The 25443-nt window shown below is 47.7% G+C and overlaps 1 protein-coding gene across 1 annotated transcript; it reads left to right on the top strand.

The window, feature by feature from the left end:
- Positions 1 to 481: 481 nt before the first annotated feature.
- Positions 482 to 24964, top strand: LOC122433114 (radial spoke head 10 homolog B). Its single transcript, XM_043455677.1, has 20 exons — positions 482 to 583; positions 1909 to 2261; positions 4049 to 4124; positions 6202 to 6270; positions 8035 to 8208; positions 8416 to 8501; positions 9135 to 9255; positions 10495 to 10671; positions 11675 to 11834; positions 12461 to 12582; positions 14853 to 15042; positions 16664 to 16778; positions 17973 to 18052; positions 18153 to 18301; positions 18831 to 18938; positions 19846 to 19989; positions 20590 to 20715; positions 22093 to 22186; positions 23525 to 23630; positions 24622 to 24964. The coding sequence occupies exons 2-20, from the start codon at positions 2005 to 2007 to the stop codon at positions 24788 to 24790; spliced, it is 2523 nt and encodes an 840-aa protein (XP_043311612.1). The 5' UTR covers positions 482 to 583; positions 1909 to 2004; the 3' UTR covers positions 24791 to 24964.
- Positions 24965 to 25443: the final 479 nt, after the last annotated feature.

Below are 25443 nucleotides of genomic sequence, written 5' to 3'. Positions count from 1 at the left end.
TTAAAAATGGAGAACTTCCCCCAGCTGTGCCAGAGAGAGAAATGATGCTGATTTCGCAGATGGAGGAAGGTGGCTTCTAGAAACCTGAAGATTGTCCCTGGAGCTGCCAAAGGAACCTGTTCCTTTTGGACTTCTCCGGAAACTGTGAGAGGATAAATCTGTGTTGCTTTAAGCCAGTAAGTTTGGGGTAACTTGTTTATGGCAGTAATGAAAAAGTAACACCTGAGTTCCTGAGTTAGTCTTGTGTTAAGGCGAAGATACAGCCTGAGAGAGGCCGCGAGGGCAATTAGCAGAGGAGGGAAAACCCAGGTGAGTTGGGTTCCAGATTGCTACCTGCTCTGAAGGGCAAAGCACGTGCCGCGGCCCCTTTAAGATCGGGGCAGGGCGGGGCCCGCGGTTGCCTGGAGACCGTCAGGGTCAGGACGCTGTGCTGCCTCCTTCCCGGCCGGATCCTCTGGGTCTCCACCAAAGTGAGTGCCTCCGGGGCTCCCGGGGTCCCAGCCCTGCGGCCCTGTCTGCGGCCCCGGCTGGCTGGCGTGACGGCCAGGTCCGGCTCTTCCTCGGCCTCCGAGGACCCGAGCAGGTGCGCGGTGGGCGGGGAGGGCGGAGGAAGGCACAGGACCGAGCTGGTAGCCTGGGCCCAGAGAATGCGTTCCCCTTTCGAGCTAAGGAAAGTAAACGGTCCGTAACACAGCCTCAACTCAAGGAGAGCACCCGATACACAAAAGTTGGTAAGAAACAGGCCACGAGAAAGGAAGTTTGCTTTATTAGTAGTTCAGACTTCGGTGATGGAGGAGCGGAAAGCCTGTAGTAAAGAGTTTAGAAGCCTCAGCGGCTTGCTTCTCTGACAGTCCTGAGGTGGGGGTGCAGGGCTGGAAAAAGTGATGGGGTTTTGAAAGAAGAGGGGAGCAGGACCGTGTTGGTGAGAGCAGAGCCTGGGGGGGTGGGGGGGAGTGAGCGGAAACCAGGCGGCCAGAGGATGCCAGGCAGGCAGAGGGCGTGGGGGTGGCCACTGCCCCCATCAGACACAGGAACAGGGGTCTTGCCTTGCCGTTCCGGACTCACCTCTGCCTCCTGCTTGATGTACTGGGATGTCTTCAGTGGGGCCAGTTTTGGGGGGCCACGAATACTATGGCTTTGGAGCCCCGCCCCTCAGCTCCGGGGCCTTGGGCAAATGATTAACACAAGGTTTCTTGTCTGACATAGGAGGCCTCAATCTATTGTCATGCTGTCCCAGGGAGTAGGTAGCCGATGGCTTCAAGTTTGAAAATAGGAAAGTGACAGAATAGTTGATTTTGTGCATCATCTCATTTAATCCTTATAAGCAGACAAGTTACTATTATTCCTGTTTGACATCTGAAGCAGAAGGACAGTTGGGAAAGGGACGATGCAGAAGCCTGGGTTCAGCTCCTGAGCACTTTGCCAGGGGGACATACAGAGATGGGCTTTTACAGTATGAACTGGTGGTAGGTAAGATTTTAGAGGTTAGGTTGATATGTTTTCCCACAAAGGGTTGCCCTTCTTACTGGAACACTATTTGAAAAGAAATGATAGATGGTGGTTCCAATTTAAAAAATCTTAGGACAATGCAATATTGAAATTGTATTTTATAACCTGGTGATACTTGATCCTTGTAATTAATTTTTCAGGCTGTAGGAAGAGAATGACAATGACATTGGGGTTGTAAAACTAAAATTGTAGTGACTTTCTTGGTCCAGTGACGAGGACTCTGTGCTCCCAATGCCAGGGGCTCAGGTTCCATCCCTGGTTGGGGAAATGGATCCCATATGCCACAGCTAAGACCTGACTCAGCCAAATACATAAATATAAATAACTTTTTAAAAAGACTAAAATTGTAGTTATGAGTGAAACCCTCAAGTATTCAGAGACATAATTTTTATTTTTCAGATAAAACTCCCCGACGCCTTGAAACGCACAGCTTTCAACTGAAGGAGTCATTTGATACTTATCGAAATAAAGTGAACCTTAGGTCTTCTAAAGGCCATGGTGAAAGAAAAGAAAAAAGCGGATAAAAAGGGGGACAAGTCTGCCCGTTCTCCCTCGTCTCCCTCCGATTATTCAGAGTTTGCCAAACAAGATGGCAACACCGCAAGGCAAGATGCGTCCCCGAGCACCGCGCCGCCACTGGACGTGCCGCTCAAGGACCCGGGAGTCAAGAGAGAGGTCAAAAGCGACAGTCTGCCGAGTGAAGATACCACCCAGTATGAAGAGCCCGTTCTGACCAAACTCATAGTAGAAAGGTGATTTTTCCTTTCTTTTAAGTATTTATTTATTTACTTGTTTGGCTGTGTGGGATCTTTGTTGCAGCATGTGGGATCTTAGTTGCGGCAAGTGTGGTCTAGTTCCCTGACGAGGCTGAACCCAGGGCCCCTGCACTGGGAGCCTGTATGGAGTCTTAGCCACTGGACTACCAGGGGAGTCTTGACTTGTCTTTTTTCTTAAAAGGTGATTTAATGAGCTGCCTCTTCCACATTCCCTTGTCTCTGACTTCCATGCTGTCTGTTCTTTGTCTGTGGATGATCTCTTATTATAGCTTTACTTCCATCTCCCTAGATGACTATAAACATCTATGCCTTTAGCACCATTTTATCTCCGCAAGTTTTTGGTTCAAGTTTTTAATGCCCTACTAGACATCGTCCCCTGGACCTGCGTCCCAAAGCAAAGACTGCAGGACTTGAAATACCGCAATCAATCAGGATTTGAGTCTTAGCTCTAGGATGTCAGCCCCATCGCTGATCCTTTTTGAGCCTCAGGTTCTTAAATGGGGGAAAATGAATGAGAATTCAAACCTTAGAAGGTTTCTCTGGATTCTGCTGTTTCTCTCCCAGCTGGGGGTTCATCCCTTGGTCCCTGTTTCTCTTAGGGTATCACCATTTCCCTACATCCAGGCCTGAAGTCGTGGAACTAGTCTCCTCATCATAGGTTTTCTGATATTTTCTCGTCTCTGGATTCTTGGAATATGCCCACTGTGGTCATGGCTGTCATAGGTCCATTTGTTTTCCACCTCACTCGCCTCAGAGCCTGGAGGTGAGCAAGGTGATAACGTCACACGTTATCAGTTCGGAACTAAAAATCTGGGCACTGTTCTTGGCACCTCCCTTGCCCAAAGCCAGCATGTCAGCAAGCCCAATTGGTTCTACGTCCAGCATATATCTTTAAAAAAAAAAAAAAACTTTTAAAATTATCATAGTGAAATATACATATTTTAAATCCTTTTACATGTAAATCGGAGGCATTAAGTACACTCTCCACGTTATGCAGCCATCCCCACTGTCCATTTCCAGAATGTTTTCACACCCCAGATGGAAAACTGTCCGGAATATTCCAAACGCTTTCATCTCTCTCCTCGCCCACTGCTCCCTCCTGGCAGCTCACTCCACTCTGGCTGCTTCAGAGAACAGACTGGAGTGATCTTTTTAAGATGTAAATCTGAGCCTGTCCAACTCAGTTCTGAAAACCCTCTCATGATTCCTTCTAGAGCTTTGTACTTGATGGCAAGTCTTTATCTCAGCCCACATGCCTGCCCACCCAGCTTCCTCCTCCCCTGGCCTCCCTCCCATCACTCCCCTCCTCAGTGTGGTCCAGCCATGCAGCTGAACTTGAGTCGGCGGGCTCTTTCCTGCCTCAGAGCCCTTGCACCTGCAGTTCCCTCCTCCCAGGGACCCTCTTCTCAAGGTTCTTTGTTACCAGGTAACCTCCTCCTCATTCAGGGTCACATTCCCTGATCATTTCTTTGACAAAAATTGAATGTGATCTGGAATTATCTTGTTCATTTGTTCCCTTTTTATTGTCTGTCTCGCCTCTTTGAACCATAAACTTCTGAGGGCAGGAACTTGTTCACAGCCCAAACCCCCAGGACTTAGAAAGGGGCAGGCACACAGTGGTCCTGGGGCCGTGGGAGTGATGCTTGTTGAGGGAATGTGAGGTATCATCTGCACGTCTTCACTGATGTTCCTTTTGTATTTTAACCCCCAGTCACTGGGGTTTCCTCACATGATTCACTGCCTTGAGCTTTATTTCACTGCAGCTATGAAGGGGAAAAAGTCCGTGGACTGTATGAGGGAGAAGGGTTTGCCATCTTCCAGGGAGGCTGTACCTACCAGGTGAGTTACACGTTTTGGGACTGGGCAAGGCAGACAGTGTGGGGTGATCATCTTAGATTTGTGTCTTCAGAAACATCCTCTGATTCCAATTCCAGAAGGAATTGGAAATACTTAATGCTGATTTTATTGTGAACTCCAAGTACATATTTTAAGGCAAAAACATGACTCAGTACAATTGAAATAATCGTTTTAGATTTTTTTTTCCTGATTTTTATTGTACAAACAACATTAAGGTCATTAAAGTAAATAACAAAGAGTAAAATTAAAATCCCAACATCCTTTTGCCATAAATTTGTTCACTTTTCTATGTCCCTTTTATTTCCTGAATGGATGAATCAGTATTTTTACATGGATGTATTGATTTTGTAGATAACATCTTCAATCTTTTTTTTACTTAGAACTACGTTGCTATATTGATGTATGCTTTTCATAAGTTAAAAGTTTGTGGTAAAATGTATATTAAATTTACCATTTAAGAAAAAAGATTTACTATTGTTTAGTGTAAATTTCAATAATGTTGGGCTTCCCTGATAGCTCAGTTGGTAAAGAATCTGCTTGCAGTGCAGGAGACCCTGGTTCCATTCCTGGGTCAGGAAGATCCGCTGGAGAAGGGATAGACTATCCACTCCAGTATTCTTACCTGGTGGCTCAGCTGGTAAAGAATCCGCTTGCAACGCAGGAGACTTGGATTCGATCCCTGGGTTGGGAAGATCCCCTAGAGAAGGGAACGGTGACCCACTCCAGTATTCTGGCCTGGAGAATTCCAAGAGGGGTTACAAAGAGTCGACACGACTGAGCGACTGAGTGACTTTCACTTCCGTAATGTTAAGTCTGTTCACATTCTTGTGCAGCCATTGTCTCCAGAACTTTTTCATCCTCCCAAACTGAATCTCTATCCCCACTGAACACTAACTCCCCATTCCCTCTTCCATAATTATTATTTTAATTATAGCATAGTGCTCTGATTTAGCATTCAGAGCTATGCCACAATTGTTAGATACTTTGGGGGTATTTTGGGGGTTTTTTTTTGTGCTTGTTTATCCATGAGGCTACAGTGGGGGTATTCATTCATTCATGGAGATTATCTAAGAGATATGTGCTTATTATAGGAAAACAGATTTTTTTTGTAGTTGAGGTCAAACGGCATGGGTTTCAATACCGATTTTTCCCCTTAACATGTTTATTGTCCTGTGTAGTAAAAACTCTTAAAGATGCCATTTATGGGAATTCCCTGCCCATCTAGTGCTTAGAAATCCACAATTTCACTGCTGAGGGACCAGGTTCAGCCCCTGCTTGAGGAACTAAGATCCCATGAGCCAGGGAATGAAGCCAAAAAAAAAAAAAATCTATTTATTATGGTTGAATAGTATTCATTAAAATGTCCCATCTGGCCTTTGGGATACATACTTAGAATTTCCAATAAGAGAAAACAAAATGTGACACTGACAAATGTCATCATTTTTGATATCCAGATGATGGTTTTAATCAGTTCCATCTAGTCTAGATGGAGCTTCCCAGGTGGTTCAGTGGTTAAGAATCAATCTGCCAATGCAGGAGGCACAAGAGACTTGGGTTTGATCCCAGGGTTGGGAAGATCCCCTGGAGAAGGAAATGGCAACCCACTCCAGTATTCTTGCCTGGAAAATTCCATGAGCAGAGGAGCCTGGCGGACTACAGTCCATGGGGTTGCAAAGAGTTGGACATGACTGAGCGACCGAGGACATCTGGTCTAAATAAGTTTCAAAAAAACCTTCAAAGTTTGAAATGCAAAGCCCAAAGCATATGAGTTCTTCTGAATGGTAGTTTTCCAACATTTTAGTTAGGAGAGGAAGGCTGAATTCAGAACTCAGTTTAACAGCTGCTTAGCACCGCCTGGTGTCAGTTTTAGGGACCTGGTTTTTTTCTGGACTCCTCAGATCCTTTTTAGAACCAGATGGACACCAGTGCAGTGCCAGCTCCCAGCTGAATGCTGGACCAGCATTTTGTGGAACACGGTTCTCTTTTAAGAGCTGAATCCCTGGGTAGCAGTTGTATGAAATCAAGATTGGGCCTAAGGCTTTGTTGTTCTGTTTTGAAGGGCATGTTCTCCGAAGGACTCATGCACGGACAGGGGACTTACATCTGGGCTGATGGATTGAAATACGAGGTAAAGCGTATAATATGTTGCAGTTCTAAACTAACTATGCAACTTAACAGTCAGGTTCCCACAGGTCCCCAGCTAGTATCAGGGTCTTCCCTGGGTGGTCCAGTGGTTAGGAATCTGCACTTCTACTGAAGGGGACCTGGGTTTGATCCCTTGTCGGGGAACTAAGATCTGGCCTGCTGCATGATGCAGCCAAAAGAAAAAAAAAAAAGCTAGTTTCATAAAAATTGCTCAGCACATGGGTTAAAAAAAATCCACAGACCCAAAGAACAGAGGTGACAAGTAAGTCGTTACTCTAGGGGCCCCTCTGTAATCCGTTACCAGTTTCCAGTTTGTATATTCTAGAGATATTCTTCAGCCTCTCCCACCTTTTTATAAACAGAGGTACTTTATTTACTTACTTATTTTATTATTTATTTGGCTGTACCGGGTCTTAGTTGCGGCCTTTGAGATCTAGTTCCCTGACCAGGGATAGAAACTGGGCCCCCTGCATTCAGAACTCAGAGTGTTAGCTATTAGGCCACCAGGGAAGTCCCAGAGATAGTTCATTATACCCTCTCTTCTGCCCCCGTATTTTTCTAGAGATCAAATCACATCTATTGACTAAGATCAATCAATTTTTACTGGCTACTTACGTTCCGTGATGTGGGTTTCACTTATCCCATCTTGCTGGACTGAGGGGAATATGTATTTTTAGACCAGTGTCTGCACAGTGTGGGTGGGCCTGAAACGCTGCTCTGAAAATCACAGTTGCAGAACTGCTAACGCCATGGTGTTTATAAGTCGTAATGAAAGTATTTAAAATAGAGGACAAAAAAAAAAATGGAGGACATAATGCACATATTCAAACAGCCAGGTGAGGGAAACAGGCACATCTGGGCCAGGTGGGCAGCTGAGTGGACTGGGCAGTGGGAGACGGGGCTGGGCATCCCCCTTCACCATCACGGAGGGAAGAGAATACCGAGGTCCAGAGCGGCCAGGGGATTGGGTGCCAACTGCCATTTCAGGCCAGGCTTTCCCAGGAAACCCGTCTCTCCCTCAAACTCTGCTGCCTGGCCTGGCCTCCAGTTCATTTATCATTTCCGGAAGGTCAGGTGGGGCTGATTCCTGTAGATGTTGCCCCCTCCAACACACACACACCAGCCCAGTCAGGAGGGTTTACGGGCAGCATACCTGCTCTCCCAGACGCATCCTCAGGAAGGTCCCTGGCCTCCTGGGACGTCTGGTGGGATCTCACCTCCAAAAGCTCATGTTCCTGGAGAAGAACCCGAAGCCTTGGGCTGAGGTGTGCAGGACCTCAGGCTATGCACCCATCTGGGGCCCTGAGCACAGGGGATTATCTGGAAGGCGCCCCCAGGGCAGGTGGCTGGTTGACGTGACTGCAGAGTGTTAGGGTTTCCACCAGCCATCACTGAGCCTGGCTGATGGTCAACATCTCCTGGGAACCAGTGAATTAGCCTCCGTCGAGGCGGGTTGCAGAGTCCCGAGTTGCCAAGGCCAGGCTCGGGAGGCGCCCCTGTGCTGGCTTCCTGGAGCCCTGTCGGCACACGGCCTTCCCGGTCGTTCACTCCACCTGGGTTTCTGCTCCGTGCCGGGACCCGGTAAGGGAGGCTGGGCTGTGCGGGGACGGGAGGAGGGGGCTGGGGGCTCTGGGGGTACTCAGCCGTTGCCTTGGGAGGAGAGGCTGGCATGGTCTCTGCGTCTCGAGCGGCCCACGAGGTGAGGGATCTCCCCACTGGCTTCTTTCTGATGGCCATGCTGCCACAGGGCGACTTTGTGAAGAACATCCCCATGAACCACGGCGTCTTCACGTGGCCAGATGGCAGCACCTATGAAGGAGAAGTGGTCAACGGCAAGAGGCACGGATTCGGCATGTTCAAGTGCAGCACGCAGCCCGTGTCCTACATCGGCCACTGGTGCCACGGCAAGAGGCATGGAAAGGTGGGTGAGGCTGCCACGCACTTGACAACATCCTCAATCACAGACCAGAAGCATGACCCGAATTTTATGCCTTACTGAAGATGTCGTAAGGATGACATCTTCCACATCCTTTAGATGCCCTAAAATCATGTGTTTTTATCTTTACCTTTTTAAAAAACCGGTTTTATGAGGTTTGATTTTTTTTTTTAATGGTATTCCTTGTTCTAGGGCTCCATTTATTATAATCAAGAGGGCACCTCTTGGTATGAAGGAGACTGGATACACAACGTCAGAGAGGGCTGGGGGATCAGATGGTAGGCATCCGCGGCCTCCTCCCCTCCCCTGCCCCGCCGTGTTTCGTGTGCTAACGAGAAGCATTGGTGGGCCCAGATAGCTTTTCCCTAAGGCTCTTTAAACATAAGGTGCAGAACCTACAGAGAATACATTTGCTGTATAAGCAGGGTGGAGTATTTAGATTCAGCTGATAGAGGCAAATGTTCTAAGGATTAAAATATTTGAGGGCAAAAAAATAAAATATCTGGGGTCAAAATGTTAACCAATGTTTTGATTTTAATTATTTTAATTAAATATTTTAATTTTAGTATTAACCAAAATATTAACCGTAATAGTAGAGAGAATTGTTTTTAAAAGATTTAAAAAAAAAAAAAAACAACCCTATTCTTATCCACTTTGTCAGATAATTAAATGATCAAAAGGTTTTATACAGTGATCTATTCTCCCCCCACCCACCCTCCACAACCCCCACCCCTGGGAGAATTGCTTTTGCAAACCTCGTGCCTATCCACTGAATTTAAATACGGGGAAGATTGTATGGGCACAAGGGTTGGATTTCTTCAAAGGTGTTTAGGGAGAAAGTTTAAGATAAAGTCCTTAAAGGTGAATGAACATGAGGTGACTGGTTTTAATCGTTTGGTTTGTGGTCCTAGTTACAAGTCCGGGAACATATACGAGGGTCAGTGGGAGAACAACATGCGCCACGGGGAAGGCAGGATGAGGTGGCTGACGACTAACGAGGAGTACACCGGGCAGTGGGAGCACGGCGTCCAGGTACCAGCTGCTCGTCGCAGACCACGCCCAGAGGCGGGGCTTCCCTGGCGGCTCGGCGGTGAGGGGTCCGCCTGCAGTGCAGGAGACGTGAGTTTGATCCCTGGGCCAGGAAGATAACCTGGAGAAGGAAATGACAACCGACTCCAGTACTCTTGCCTAGGAATTCCCGTGGACAGAGGAGCCCGGCGGGCTGCAGTCCATGGGGTCACAAAGAGCCAAGCGCAACTGCGCGACCGTGCCACAATAGCAGCCGCCCAGCGGCAGACGCTCTGCTGAATCTCCGCCCGTGAACTGCTTGTTGGGTGTTGTGTGGCAATCTGAAATCCAGGCAGTATTAAATCTAGAAACTCCCGTGATGATTACTCAACGAAATCAGCCTTTAAAAGTTTTTCAGTTTTCTTTTCCTTCTTCTCTTTTTTTGGCCATGCCACATGGCATATGGGGTCTTAGTTCACTGGGCAGGGATCGAACCTATACTCCCTGCAGTGGAAGTGCGGAGTCTTAACCACTGGCCTGCCAGGGAAGTCCCTAAATCAGCATTTTTTAAAGAAAATTACTGAAGGATAGCTGATTGACAGCTTTGTGTTAATTTCTGCTGGATAGCATGATTTAGTTATCTCTGTGTATATATTCTTTTTCATATTCTTCTCCATTGTGGTTTATCACTGATTACCGAAGATAGTTCCCTGTGCCCTACAGTGGGAAGTTATTGTCTTTTTCATTCTACGTGTAGCAGTTTGCATCTGCTAATCCCAAACTCCCACTCTTCCCCTGCCCTACTCGCTCTTCCCCTCGGCAACCACAGGTCTGTTCTGTGAATCTGTTTTGTAGATACAGTCATTTGTGTTGTATTTTAGATTGCACATGTGATCTATATCCTACAGTGTTTGTCTTTTTCTCTCTGACTTCAGCCCAGGTCCTGTCATCTCTGCGTCCATCCATGTTGCTGCAATGGCATTATTACTCCATTCTGTCTATGGTTAAATCAGCCTTTTAAGAAGTGCTGTTTTGTTAGCATTTCGTTTTCTCTAAAGGTCTCGCGCACCAGTTAGGTTCTTTGACTGGTAAATTCATCAGTCCCATGACTCCTGTGAGGACTGAGTCTGTGTGACCCCAACATCCATGCTTTTCACCCCTTCAAATGATTCCCTGTATTTGATTCTTACCTTATTTAAATAGATTCAGGTAAAAAGAGGAAATGTTTTGAGTATTTCTCATGGAAATTTGCCTTCTTTTCAGAATGGCCTTGGCACACACACATGGTTTCTAAAGAGAATCCCCTACTCCCAGTATCCTTTGAGAAATGAATATGTAGGAGACTTTGTGAACGGATACCGCCATGGCCATGGAAAGTTCTACTATGCCAGCGGGGCCACGTACGAGGGAGAATGGGTCTCCAATAAAAAACACGGCATAGTAAGTACAGGCCCGTGAAGGTTACATCTTAAAGATTGTGTAAAGGCATGACATTCTCTACCTAGTAAACGGCATTAGCCATTTTGCATAGGCTAACTTACCGATTTGTTCATATGATTGTGTGTGTGTGTGTGTTAGATGCTCAGTCATATCCAACTCTTTGTGATCCCATGGACTGTAGGCCACCAGGCTCCTCTGTCCATGGAATTCTCCAGGCAAGAATACTGGAGTGGGAAGCCATTCTTTTCTCCAGGGGCTCTTCCCAACCCAGGGATTGAACCTGGGTCTTCTGCATTGCAGGCAGATTCTTTACCATCTGCTCCACCAGAGTAATTTCTAACATATTGTCACTTTCCTATATTTTAGAGTTTATTTAATTAATCTGTGGTGTATATGTGTGTTAGGGTGGTTTTGGTTGCAAGTAACAGGAAATCTAGCTTAAATCTTTCTCTTCCATCCATCCATGTCTCTCCTACCATGTCAGCCTCATTATTATGCTGCTTCTCCCTCATGACTGCAAGATGGCTGCTGTGGTTCCAGGCTTCTCACCTACATACCCCACTAAGTAGAAGGAGAGAAGAAACTCCTTTCGCAGAAATTTTCCACACATGTCTTTAACTTTACTGAACTGGATTGGGTCATTTGCCCACCTCTGAGTCAGACCAACTATTGGCCTGGGTTTGACAAATATCAAGATAAGTCCCCATTCTGTGATAGGCACCTCTGCTGGTCATTATTTAATAAGCCACAGTCTGTGACCTAGGGGTGCTCAGGGTTATGGAGAGGTGGTGGGGGAGATACAGAGAGAGGAGAGGAAAAGGGGAGTTGGGAGAGAGGATCTACGTGGTGACTTGAGACTCTATGAGCCCGACTGCGTGTTAACTAAGTGCAGATCTTAACAAATGAAAGCCTCTGAACTGTTGAAAAGATACTGACGTAAATTTACCAATGGTTTTCTAAAAATCTTTCACTAAGCTGCAAAAAGCTGTCTTTCTCTCTGCAGGGCCGACTAACCTTCAAGAATGGGCGTGTGTATGATGGCCCATTTTCCAAGGATCACATAGCGCAGTTTCCGAATCTGGAAGGGGAAGTGATGAGCTACCTGGACTCGACTTCAGAATCTGCCCTCGGGAGCCAGTGGTGCAAGCTCTCCATCAGTGCCGGTAGGGAGTGTCCCCTTGCCAGCCGGAGGCAAATTGATGTGTAATATTGCATCAAACCTAAAGCGTTAGTCCCTCACTTGTGTCCGACTCTTCGTGAACCCATGGGCTATAGCCTGCCAGGCTCCTCTGTCCATGGAATTCTCCAGGCCAGAATACTGGAGTGGGTTGCCATTCCCTTCTCCAGGGGATCTTCCCGAACCAGGGTTTGAACCCTGGTCTCTTGCATTCCAGGCAGATTCTTTATCACTGATACTAAAAAAATGTACCTAATATTTCAGAAGAAAACACAAGTTTCCTGTGAGAAACTGCTGTCTTTTTAAAATATATATATTTTTTAAAGATTTACTTATTTGGTTGTGAGGGGTCTTAGCTACAAACGCAGGATCTTTTGTTAAATTGGGTCATATGGGATCTAATTCCCTGACCAGGGGTCAAACCCCAGCCCCCTGCATTGGGAGTGCAGAGTCGTAGCCGCTGGACTACAGGGAAGTCCCCACAACTGCCTTCTTGAGGGTTTTTGAATACTCTTGTGTCACACTTTTGCAGAAAATCATTTTGACATAACATTTGAAACATTATAATGTTGCTTTTCACAACTATCCCCTGTATTTGCCTTCATTTGCTAGAAATCATGAGAAAGCTTGATGGCAATGAAAGTAATTCCCTGTTAGGCTCGAGCCTGGAGCTGGATCTCAGTTTATTGCTGAAAATGTACCCTGAGAGAGACCAGTCAGAAGAAAAGAAGCAGGTAAAAACCTTGTTTGTTTAAAAAAAAAAAACAAAACCTTGTTTGTTAGAAATATATATATATATGTGTGTATTTTGGGGGCTTAAATCTTAGCAGACTCTGCCAAGTCTTGGGAAGATACTGTTGATGACTGCTGTTCTGTATCAAGCATCTTTTATACACCTGGGAGTCACTTGGCTTAAATATCCTCTCGTTTAATTTCCCAGGATCCCATGTGAGTGAGCCGGCTTCCTGAGAAAAAGGAAGTTCGGATGGAAGGACCCCGTGAATTACCCAGAGCTTCCCTGGTGGCTCAGATGGTGAAGAATCTGCCTGCGATGCAGGAGACCTGGGTTCGATCCCAGGGTTGGGAAGACCCCCTACAGATGGATAGTGGCAACCTGCTCTGGCATTCTTGCCTGGAGAATCCCGTGGACCGAGGAGCCTGGCGGGCTACAGCCCACAGAGTCACAAAGAGCCGAACACAACTGAGCGACTGACACTTTCACTTTCACTTTTTCCCAAGGGTCAGTCAACCCGTCTGCCCCCCTGGCTTGGTCTGAAGGCCAAGGCTGTGGTCACCTCTCTCTGGAGGACATTCATTCTGCTGTGTGTTTTCATAGGCTGCTGGGATTCAAAAGAACTTCAGACCCTTAGAAATTATTCACAATGTCAAAATACTTAGAGAAAAAATTATGTGTAGCTGGATCTTGTTTTGTGAGCATGTTTCTAATCCCAACCAGCTGTTTATACCTGAGGATTGTGGACCGTGAAGTCCGGCCCACTCTTCGATTCTCCAGGGCTCAGGTCAGGCACCGGCCCTCCAGGCAGCTCCATCCTTGAATCCATCTCTTGTCCCTCCCTAGCTCTGTTCTGTAAGGAGACTTCCTTACTGTGTATGTGTCTTGTGATCTCGACTAGACTTTAATCTTCCTGAAGAAAATTCTGTGTCCTTCTCTGGAGCAGTGTTTTCAATAGGGCCAACTCCACTTGTTTATCTAATTGGATTGAATTTTCAAAGGCAGGAGTTGATGCTGAGAGTGACACATGCGTGATGGAGCCGCCCAGCTGGGACTTCCCTGTCTCCATAGGGACCCCGAATTCCGTTCTTCACATTTTCTGATTTTTTTTTTTTAATTTCGGAGGGTGACGCATGAGACACAAGGTTTGGGGAAACAGGACACTGTGTAGGCTGCAGCTTTGTGGGTCTGAGGAGTCTGGGGGCAGCATAAGGGCACTGAGGGCCTGGGGAAAGCGATAGATGTGAATGGGGACAGAGTGGGTGGTGAGTAAAGCAGGGAATGTGACTGTCGCCTATCTCAGGCTCTCAGCGCTACGTGGGATGTTAATTGTACGTTTTTCTGTCTGCTGTTTGTCAGGTTAAGGAGTTCCTTTCTATTCCTAATTTGCTAAGGGTATTTATCATGAAAGGGTATTAAAATTTTTTGCCAAATGCGTTGGTATGATTATGTGGTAGGATGATTGAGTTTTCACATGTCGAACCAGCCTAGCCATTGCAGGATAAACCCCACTTGGTACTGATGTATTATTCTTTTTTACATATTGCTACCTTCAGTTTGCTAATTTAAACAAAAATCTTTATATTTTTGGCCATATGGCTTGCGGGACCTTGGTTCCCCAACCAGGGATCGAACCCCTGTCCTTGGCAGTGGAGTGTGGAGTCCTAACCACTGGACCACTAGGGAAGTCCCTGGCTTGCTGTTATTTTGATGAGGATTTATGTGCCTGTGTCCATGAGGGATATTGATGTGTGTGTGTGTGTGTGTGTATGCACTCAGTTGCTCACTTGTGTCCAACTCTTTGTGACCCCATGGACTGTAGCCCGCCAGGCTCCTCTGTCCGTGGGATTCTCCAGGCAAAAATACTGGAGTGGGTTGCCATTTCCTCCTGCGGGGGCCTCTTCCTGACCCAGGGATCAAACCCACGTCTCTTGCATTGGCAGGCGGATCCTTTACCACTGAGCCATTGATCTGTAGACAAGAGGCTTTTGTTGCTGCCATGGAGATGGGGTGAAACAGGGTAGAATAGGACAGAACAGCAGGAAAGTAATTCCACTGTCAAGATAACAGCATGTCTTCGCATTCTCACTCAGAAATTGCATTGTATTGACTTTGGAATGGTTAGGGAGACTCTAACATTCCCTGAGTTCTTACAGTGGTAAGAGCTGAATGCTACTGCATGTGTGACCTCGTTTAATTTAGAAAGCAAGTTTTCTTTTACCTTTGCTCTTATCGGGTCAGTTGGAGATTCGCGTGGTTTTCTCATTTCAGGTAGAATATGCTATCTTAAGAAACATTACGGAATTAAGAAGAATCTACAACTTCTATAGCAGCCTGGGCTGTGACCGTTCCCTGGATAATACCTTTCTGATGACAAAACTTCACTTCTGGAGGTTTCTCAAAGACTGCAAGTTCCATCACCATAACATAACCCTTGCTGATATGGACAGGGTGCTCGGTGGTGAGTATTCCAGGTCCTTCCCGTCTGGTCTAAAGGGTCGTATAACATCTCAGCACCCTGAAACCAGTTAGGAAATGTTTTGGGAGCGAGGAAGGCACATGTCTGGAGAGGTGTTCCAGAAAGCAACATGTGGGCTTGTTCCCAACATACTTAAAATGCAACCAAAGAGAGAATCTAGTGAACTAACAGCAGTAGTCAAAGACCATCCATAGCAGGGTCAGCAAAGTGGGTCCATGGGCAAAATCCAGCCCACTGTGTGTTCTTGTAAATAAAGTTTTATTGGAACATAGCCATGTTCACTTGTTGATGTCTTGTCTATGACTGCTCTTGCCCTGTAAAACCGGACCTGAGTGGTTATGGCACAGACTCTCTGGCCCAGAAAGCCTACAATATTTACCATCTGCCTCTTTACAGAGTATACTATCTGTGCAGGTAGCATATAGGACATACATGCTAATGTCCTTTTCCATGTCGGTACCCACCAATCCCCGGACTGTTTTCTTGAAAACCCATCAAGCCTCAGTGACTCATAATTAAATATCTCTGTGACAGAGTCTGCTGTCCTATACAGTGTATGCTACCTCTGATCTATAGTTTTTATTAAAAAAAAAAAACCCACCAAATTGTCAGGTCAGAAGTAGAGAAGATCAGGGAGGGCTTGGAATAGCCTAGAAAACGCTTTAGGTAATTTTATGTTGGGCTTGATTTCAGGTTAAAAACTTCGTGCAGTAAAATGAACAGTTTTGAAGGTTTTACTCCCTACAGCTGAATTGTGGGAGGCAGGTTCGAAGGTCTCAAATTACCTACTTGATAGAGCTAATATCAACCCTAGTGGCTCAGGTGGTTAAGAATCTCCCTGCAATGCGGGAGACCCGGGTGTGATCCCTGGGCTGGGAAGATCCCCTGGAGGAGGAAATGGCAACCCACTCAAGTATTCCTGCCTGGGAAATGCCACAGACAGAGGCGCCTACAGGGCTACAGTCCATGGGGTCACAAAGAGTCGGACACGTTTGAGCGACTAATGCACGTACGCCAAGCAGATCTGTGGGCGGCGTTTACCAACGGCGTTTGCACACTTGGTGGTGTTTGTGTGTGTAGCAACTATTTACTGCAAATTTTAGTTTTTGAAACATACTTCAAACCCGTTAAAAATTAGCAGCGTTAATCAGACCGTGACTCAAACCACTCTGACAAACACCAGGACAAGGTATCTTGTAAGGTTCTTGTAAAGTAACAGATAGAGATCTTTCATGCAGAACTTAATTTTTAGGTGAATGCCTATATGCTGCTCAGAGTGTTTTCTTGGGAAAAAAGTACTCCGTGGTATTCAGTTCTTTGAGTTGTGTACTGGGAGCAAATAAGAGAGAAGTTTCTAGAAAATACCAGTCTGTTCAGTCGCTCAGTCACGTCTGACCCTTTGCAACCCTTTGGACTGCAGCCCACCAGGCTCCTCTGTCCAAGGGATTCTCCAGGCAAGAATCCTGCAGCGGGTTGCCGTTCTCCTCCTCCAGGGGATCTTCCTGACTCAGGGATTGAATCCACATCTCCTGCGTCTCCTGCACGGGCAGGTGGATTCTTTACCCTCTCAGCCGTCACATCCTCTCCAATTTTCTTATTTTAGCCAATAACGACATACCAGCGGAAGAAATTCACTCTCCATTTACAACACTACTTTTGAGGACATTTTTGAATTACCTCCTGCAGCTGGCTTACCACATTCATCACAAAGAATACCAGTAAGTTCTCCTTCTGGGCCCCCGTGATAGGATGAGGGCTGATCGAACTGTCCCAATTGTCGTAGTATTGTTCTTTTTTCTTTGATATTCATGGTTATTTTTCGTACTCTTGAAGGATTAGAAACAGAAGTTGCTTACAAACATTAGCCACCCCGACTGTCAGAAGCAGAATTGAAAATTTTGAAAACCCTTCCAATGTGGGTCACGTTTCAGTTGTGTGAATAGCCCTCAAGTTTTTTACTCAGAAATAATCACCACCAACTCCTCCTGAGAATTTCCTGTCTTTCTCAGAGCAAATTTGATAACTGTATCTTTTTTTTTTTTTTGATTTTGAAATAATTGTGGACTTTCAAGAGTGTGGCCAAGTTAACACAGAGAATTGGTTTATACTCTGCATCCTGCTTCCCCAAATGATTGCGTCTTACAGAATCACGGTGCACTTCTTAAAATGAAGGACTTAGCGTCGCTACCACTTGATTAACTGAATTTCAGAGTTTATTAGGACTTCCTGAGTTTTTGCCCTTTCTGTTCCCAGACCGAATGCAGGATCCCACCTTGTGTCTTGTCTCATACCTCCGTTGTTGTTGCTGTCCAGTCACCAAGCCATGTCCAGCTCTTTGTGACCCCATGGACTGCAGCACGCCAGGCTTCCCTGTCCTCCACTATCTCCCGGAGTTTGCTCAAATTCATGTCCATTGAGTCAATGATGCTATCTGACCATCTCATCCTCTGCCGCCCCCCTTCTCCTTGTCTTTAGTCTTTCCCAGGATGAGGGTGTTTTCCATTGACTTGGCTATTTAGTCCTCTACAACCGTGATAGATTTTTTTTTTTGGTCTTTTATGACCTTGACACTTTGGAAGAATATCGATCGGTCATTTTGTGAAATATCCCTCGATTTTGCTTTGCTGATGTTTTTCTGTCATCACCCTGAGGTTATGGGTTTGGGGGAAGAATACAGTCATATCAGGGGTACATGACGTCAATCTGTCTCATCACTGGCGATGCTACCTGTGATCACGTGACCAAGCGCTGTCAGCCAGGTTTCTCTAGTGCAGACTTACTGCTTTCCCCTTCCTGTGCTCTGTCTACTTGTTAGAGAAGCCAGTTACGAGGTCCGCCCGGCCCTCCAGGAGCGGGGGATGAAGTTCCATCTCCTGGAGGGAGGAGTGATGATGGTTTCTTTTTAACCGCAGAGACCGAAGCCCATCGCTCTTTCTGTGTTTTAAAAAACTGATGAATGAGAACATTCTCCCCAATGCCTGCCGTGTAAAAGGTAAGTACAGAACCCATAGGATTATATGGACCCTAACTGTTTCCAGCATCGAGTTCTGTAATCATCTTTTTGAGTGCCGGTGTTCCCACTCCGTCTTCAGGCCATTTATTCTGTGAGGCCCAGCGGACCCTCTATTCAATGACTTACGTGGACAAGTGCTGGGAGATCTACACAGCGCACTGCAGACCAAACGCGGCCCCTCCCCACGAGCTCACCATGAACATGAGACACTTCCTCTGGATGTTGAGGGTAACCACTCACGGTGGATCGTGGCTTTCTGTTTGTAGCCGTTTTTGATTTTAATTCAGGAAAGGCAAAATAGTCTAGCTGTGATGTGCAAGGAACAAGTGAGTGGTGTACCTGGGCTGTCCACCCACAGGCAAGACTGTGGCATGCTAAGGCTGATGGGAAACTCTGTGGACGAGCCGCACCGGTCCAGGATTGGGTTTCATTGTGGTGTAAGCGAGCCGGGATACCACCCCAGCTCCCCCCTCACGCCCCCTCAGCCCACTGTCCATAGACCTCTTCTGGATGTTCGGGTTTCCAAGGGAGGAGTTCTCCTAACTCCTCGTGACTGGGGGACATGAACCCGGCTTTCCGAGTTCTTAGGATGGAGTCTGGAGGGAAGGGTCAGTGTGGAGGGAGGGCCCTGCCTACATGCATTTTCCCCTCATCCTCGTTTTCAGCAGGACTGTGACATTTTAAAAAGTACATATATATATATATAGCTGTTTGTAGTTAGCAGCCATTATGGTTTGATTGGCTGTTTCTCTTACAGAGCTTTAAGATGATAAATAAAGAATTGACAGCAACCAAGTTTGTGGAGGTCATAGCAGAGGATAATCCTTCCATGTATGATGGAATCGACAGTAACTTTGAACTTGAGGTTTGTAAAGAGGTGTCATGAATGGCCCAGATCCAACTCAGGCTGCTTGTTCTGCCTTGGGTACCAACCACCAAGATTCTGTCTCCAGCACGGTCATCTCTCTGAGTCCAGGTCTGACCACCTGGTCACACCCACCAGACTCCTGCGTCCAAACATTTGTACTCGCTACACCCCTTCCCCCACTTTTTTTTTTTTTTTTGGCTTATATAAGCCATTTCTTGCCTGTAGTTCTGAAGGCTAGCATCAGAAAGGTGCTGGAGGGCCCGGTTCCTGCTGCGGACTGTGGCGAAGGGTCGGCTCCCGGCCCCTCTCCTTGGCCGGTCCTGGTCGTCTTCTCTCCATGTGCCTGTCTCGGGGCTGCAGTCTCCCGAGACACTGAACTGGGGCTCACCCTAGCGGCCTCAGTTTAGCTTGATTATCTATAGTGAATCTGAGGATACTGGGGCTTAGGACTCCCAACTCCTTTTCCAAGGAGGTGCAGTTCAAACCACAACAGTCTTCCTTTCACGATCTACCCCTCACCGACTCACGTGCTTCCTCTGTGCGGAATACGGTCACCCCATCCCAGCGCCTCTCAGCCATTCCAGTGTCAGCTGTCACTGGTGCCCTCTTCTCGTTGTTCAGGAAAAGAGGAAACACTTCTTATAGTGACAGTCCTCAGTGAGTGAATATACAGTAACATGTTCCCATCAAATAGAAAAGCGACTTAGAGACCTAAGGCGAGAACATACATCCTCATAGATCTCTTAAAGGCTGTAGTTTTTACTGCAAACTGGTGTGCTCCCACGGCGCCCGAGTGTTGAGCAAGGTGGCGTTTCCTGGAGGATAGAGACGAACACCCAGAAGAGCCGCTGGCCCTCCTCGAGTTGTGCGAGGATTGACCCCTTTATATTTTCTTTTATTTCAGCTGGTTTTCCTGGAGTTCTTTGAAGCTCTATTGAGCTTCGCCCTCATCTCTGTTCCTGAGCCAGCAACTAAATTCTGTTCAGATTTCCCAAACGATGACCTGTCTGTTAACAAAGCTGGAAGCACTTACCCAATGACAGCTCAGGTAACAGATTAATATCTTAGAATTGACAGAGTAAGGAAGGGCTTTATTCTGGAATGGCTAAACCGTCATCAGAACCCTCTTGGGGGTTTTGTAACCCTTCAGGAAAGAACTAGTGAAGTCTTAAAGTATTTATTAAAAAAAAAAATTACTTATTTATTTGGCTGTTGCAGCATGTGGGATCTAGTTCCCCAGTCAGGGATCGAACCCAGGTCTCCTATATTGGGAGCTCAGAGTCTTAGCCCCTGGGCCACGGGGGGAAGGTCCCTTAACATTATTTATTTTGTAAGTTAGGGGAAATGTATTTCCTGGTCTTGACCCAGGAAGCAGACTCCTAGCCACGCTAGAGGAGCTCTGTCACAAGCATCAGAGTGCCTCCTGACGCCCTCGGGGGCAGGGAACATTGGCTGGACCACGAGGCTCACAGCATCTGGGGCAATGGGGACGTTCACTGTCCCAGGTGATGGGTTCACAGGTACAGACACACCCGCACTTATCGTCACGGTGGGCCTTCGGTGTCGTTTTTGGTGAGTCAGTTAACTGCATTAAAGGCCTGTGCGTCTCCTTGGAAACCAGAAGCCCTCTTTTTGTGTCATTGGTCAGAACACCCAGAACAGGAGTCCAAGCGCACTAACAAGCCAGGAGTCCGACATTCAGTTCAGCAGCACCAAGTCATCTTCAAGCAAGTTGGGAGTCCTGCTGGACATGAGCAAGATAAGGAAGTCAGAGGTGTGTATTGACAGGCAAGCGGGAAGACAGCCAAGGCTGCGGTATCCGGTATCCCCCGTGGGCACGCACTGGCTTGGGCGGTGAGGTCGCCTCTGGGGCCGGGGATCGGGCAGGAGCAGGAAGCCTGTCCTCTCGTGGGCTTACCCTTCTGGGGAAGAGCGGGGCGTGGTGACACCAGGACAGGAAGAGGGGTTGCCCGCGGGGTGCTTAGCCGGTGCCACGCACTTGCCGGGGTCCTGCTCCTTCAAGGCGCAGACGCCCTGTAGGTGCTGCCACCACCTCCAGGAGGGAGCTAAGGCTCAGAGAGGCAGTAACTCGCCCCGTGTCACAGAGCTGCCAGGCAGCGGAGCCGGGGCGGGTCCGCTGCAGGGTGCACGTCCGCTACCGCAGTGCTCCGCGGCATCCCACTCGGAGGGATCGGGGACGTGAGGGGAAGCGGGGCGGCGGAGGAGGCTGAGTGACGGGGCGGGCGGAAGGGAGGGTCTTGGGAGGAAGCGACCCCTGAGGTCAGAGGGGGGAGTCTGTCCTGCGTGGAGGCCCTGAGGCGGGAGTGCATCTGGGTGGCTGGGCCGGAAGGGTGGCGGCAGGTACAAACACCTCGGGGCGGCCCAGGAAGATGCACCGAGGGAGGCAGCGCCCGGCCAGGGGCAGCCGGCTGGGGAGAGACGGAGGCCCGCGAGCAGGGCGGTCGGTTGGCTCACGGTGGCCGAGCTGATGATAAACCCGTGAGGAGGCGCTTGGGATTATCTGCTGGTGTTTTTTGAGCGGAGTTTGAGAGGGAAAGAGAAGGCAGGGAGGATTCTAAGACTTTTTTGGCCTGAAGAACTGAAAGGATAGAGCTGCCGTTTATCATGAAGGGGAGGACCAGGGTTCGACGGGGAGAGGAGTTTCGGGGGAAACCTAAGGCGCTGGGTTTGGACACATGCTAAGGTAAGGTGCCTGAGGAGATATCCTAGTGGTGACAGCAATGGGCAGCTGGAGACAGTCTGGGGCTCAAGGGCGAGATCTACTGGAGGCAGAGATGTGGGTGTATAGAGCATGCGTGAGGTAACTACAGCCACCGAGAGATGGTTAATAAACATTCTCCCAACAGACCCAGGGTAGAGTGTCCAGTCTTCGGTTTCTTGGGGGAGGAGCCTTCCAGTGGATACAGTAGCTCTGTTCTTCATTTCCTTAATAGGACAGATATTCAGGTTAAAAAGTCAAATTTTATGCAGGCTAAAAACAGTCAAATTAATGTAAAGATACCAGCCTCGTGAATACTTTTCTAATGATTTTTAGCATAGAAAATTAGTTTTAGTCCATAATGATGTGGAAGTCATATTTTGCTTTATGATTTCTTTTCTGAATTTAATTTTTTTTTTTAACACGTAAAAGCCCCAAATCAAGAAATCTCTAAGTGACGGAAGAATTTCCAAAGTGAATTTTAAATCTGCAGGAAAAGGGCTGACCTTCCTTTTATCTCAAAATGGTGAGTATTTTGATTCTAGAACCTTGGTACTAGCAAGCGGTTGCTTCTAAATGACATCAGGGTTATAAGAAGGTACAGCCATGTCACCGCCCCGGGGAGCTGGCCTCGGGGTGGCGGTAGGTGCGGGTGAGGCGCCTGGAGCCCCGGGGGCGCCCGTGGGCCACCTGCTGCCGCGACTCGCTGTCTCCACGGATGTGCCTTTTCGGGACACCCCGTTTAAACGGAATCGTACGTCTGTCAGGCCTGCCTCCTTCACTCGCAGCTGTCTGGGGATCCACCCACGGGGTAGCGCGTTAGTGTCCTGTTCCTTTGTGTGGCTGAGTAGTCGTCCCTCGGGCGGCCCCGCCACATGTCTGTCTGCTCGTCAGCTGACGGACGCTCGGCCGGCTCCCAGTCTGGGCTGTCCTAACGAATGCCGCTGTGGGCACTGGTGTGCCCGTCCTTGTGGCTGTGTTTTCGTGTGTCTTTGCCCGTGTAGACTCTGGCACTGGCATCCAGGCTCTCCCCGTGTCGTCTACTCTGGGCCCTTCACAGTGGCTCCCGGGGTGGAGGCTGGTCTGGTCACAGAGCCCTGCGTTTCCACAGGACCTGTGCCCGCCCTCCGCTCCCGTCCCCGCCATCAAAGAACACAGGAGCCGAGCTACAGACACAGTCAAAAACCGAATGCTGTCCTGACAGATCCCCAGTCTTACTGATACTACAGAACGATCCAACGCATTATCCTCCTGGAATCAACTATTTTAAACGCATTCCAGAGTGGGTGTCTGCTGCCTTAGTAAATGTGACGCTATATTCCTTACCTAATCAGTAATTTTTCCTACCTTCTTACTCAATTCAGAGTTAAAATCCTTTAAAGTTTTTTTTTTTTTCTTAAAACTTAAAACCAAGAGGTTTTTTTCCTTTCTCTGAAAACATGGGAATATAGCAAGTTTTCTAAGATTTTCATTTTAGAAAACAAAATAGTTAAGCTATTTTAGAAAAAAATATAGGTACCCAGAGACCTGAAGGAATTGTTGACCATCAGAGCTGCGGTCAGCTGATGCCAGCCTTGTTCTGGGGGTCCCTGAAGCATTTTGCATTTCCCTTAATGCCCACAAGCCCACGAGGAGCATAGCGTCACCCTTATTGGGGGGACGAGGACACTCAGCCCACCACAGGTAGTGACAGAACCGGGAACAGGGAGGCACACTCCCAACGTTACTGCAAGACTGTACCAATGCTCATTTCAATCAGCCTTTCTTACAGGGAAAAAAGAAAAATCCAAGGATGAACAAAAGGAAAAATTCAACACATGGATCAGTAATATGTATGTCTTTTTTGTGAACACTCTCTTCCAAGCACATAAACATGAAGAAACAGTCAAGGAGAAAATAAAGGAAAATAGGCTATATAACGAAGCAATGGCCCTTCAGAGGAAGATGGAAAACGAGGAGCTGGAAGCAAGGTAACTTGGTAAAAACCGCTTGACTCCCTCCCTCCCTCCCTCCCAGGTTCTCGGTCATCTTTCTTTCCTGTCCTCTGTGGCCACCCCGAGCTTCAGGACCAAACACTTTCATTAAAAGGCTACGATGTCAGGGACTTTCCTGGTGGTCCAGTGGCTAAGCCTTCTTGCTCCCAACGCAGGGGGCCTGGGTTCGATGCTTGGTCAGGGAACTCGATCCCATGTGCCACAACGAAGACCTGGTGCAACCAAATAAATTAAACATACACACACACACACACACGAGTCTACAACTTCCAAAGGGCGGCATGCCCTCCTGTGGGGCTGGGAACCCGTGGCTGCCTGTTCTGTCCTGGCTAAGGTGGCGATGACGCCCTTGTCCCCAGGCATCCACAGGGACACAGCGTGACGTAGATCCAGACCGCCCTGGTTCAAATCCCAGCCCCTCCACTTACTACAGCTGGGTGACCTTGGGCAAGGTCCATCCCCGTGTGCCCATTTCTGCCCCTGTGGAGGTGGAGGTGGCCCCTCGCAGGACTGCTGTGAGGACTGAGGGAGCACGTGTTTCTGAAACATTGAGAACAAGTGACTGGGGCGTGGTGAGCGTGCCGTCATGGCCGCAGTGTCCAGGCTCAGCTCCACACCCAGGTCAGTCTCGAGTGTGGATGCCCGTCCTCTGTGAAGGGCATCACGAGCCCGCTGGCCTGTGGAGGACAGCGTTAGACTTAAGAACGAACAGCCACACACAGCAGGACTTTAAAAAGGCTGCTTACTAGCTAAGTTGCTCCAGAGACAAGTACTTCACAAGTCACCTAAGATGTGTGCAAGTCTGGACTGATGAGATGTCGATGGCGTGACTTTCTGTTTCAGGCAAAGTGATGACACACTGTTGAGATCCAGGTATGGACTACTTTACACCACATGGCAGCGTAAAACTGGTTCTGAAATTTCAAAGAAAAAAAAAAGATACTTTCTTGTGTTTGCTTCTTGTTAGGCTAAACAGCTTGAGAGAGGAAGAGGCCAAAAGACAAGACTATGAGGTGGACATCACCGTGATCAAGGAACCGGTGGACGCCCCCTCCTCGAATTTCACACCGAGCCCCCCAAAAGAGGACACAGTGGTGTCCAGCAAGTCCATGACAAGCAAGAAAAAGAAAAAGTAGACGTCACTGTGTTTGTAAACGAGCCACAAGGACAGGCAGGTGTGAAAGGAGGACACCTTGTCTAAGTGAAAACTGGGGTTTGGGCCCACTGGGTTGAGGGTTTCTTATGTGGGTGGGCCACCGAAAGGCCTATGTTTTGACAGCTGAGCTGAATGAAAATACACACATGGGGTATTGAATGAGCGTGTATTCATTATGGTTTTTTTTTTAATTAAATATAGCACTGGTGATTAAAATTAGAATCTGATAAAACCTACTAGAAGCAGTGGGGAGCAGATGAAGCCCTTTCCGCGTTTCTTCAGCCCCACCCTCTCCCGAGCCCAGCACACCTCCTCTGCCCTGGTCCTTCTCCACCTCTTCCCACAGCATAGCAACGCTGTGCGGACAAGAGGCTGAACAACAAGGATGAAGAGCCAGCTGCAGCTGGAGGTTAACCAAAGACCCAAAGTCTCTGTTAGGAAAGTGTTACAGCTAATGGTCCTGTTAAATTTAAGAGGAACCACCCAAAGCATAAGAATACACCTAAAGCTTCCAAACTAGCAAAAAGGAAGGGAATGATCATCCGAGGTAAGGTTGGGAAAAAGGGAAAAAAAAGAATGGAAACAGAAACCGCTGAATGTGGTGGCAAAGTCCAGATCTACCTGTCGTCCCCC

This window comes from Cervus canadensis, chromosome 32, assembly GCF_019320065.1.
Source record: "Cervus canadensis isolate Bull #8, Minnesota chromosome 32, ASM1932006v1, whole genome shotgun sequence".
Lineage (NCBI taxonomy): Eukaryota > Metazoa > Chordata > Mammalia > Artiodactyla > Cervidae > Cervus > Cervus canadensis.
Note: the sequence above shows the minus strand (reverse complement) of the source record. Positions and strands in the feature narration are given on the sequence as shown.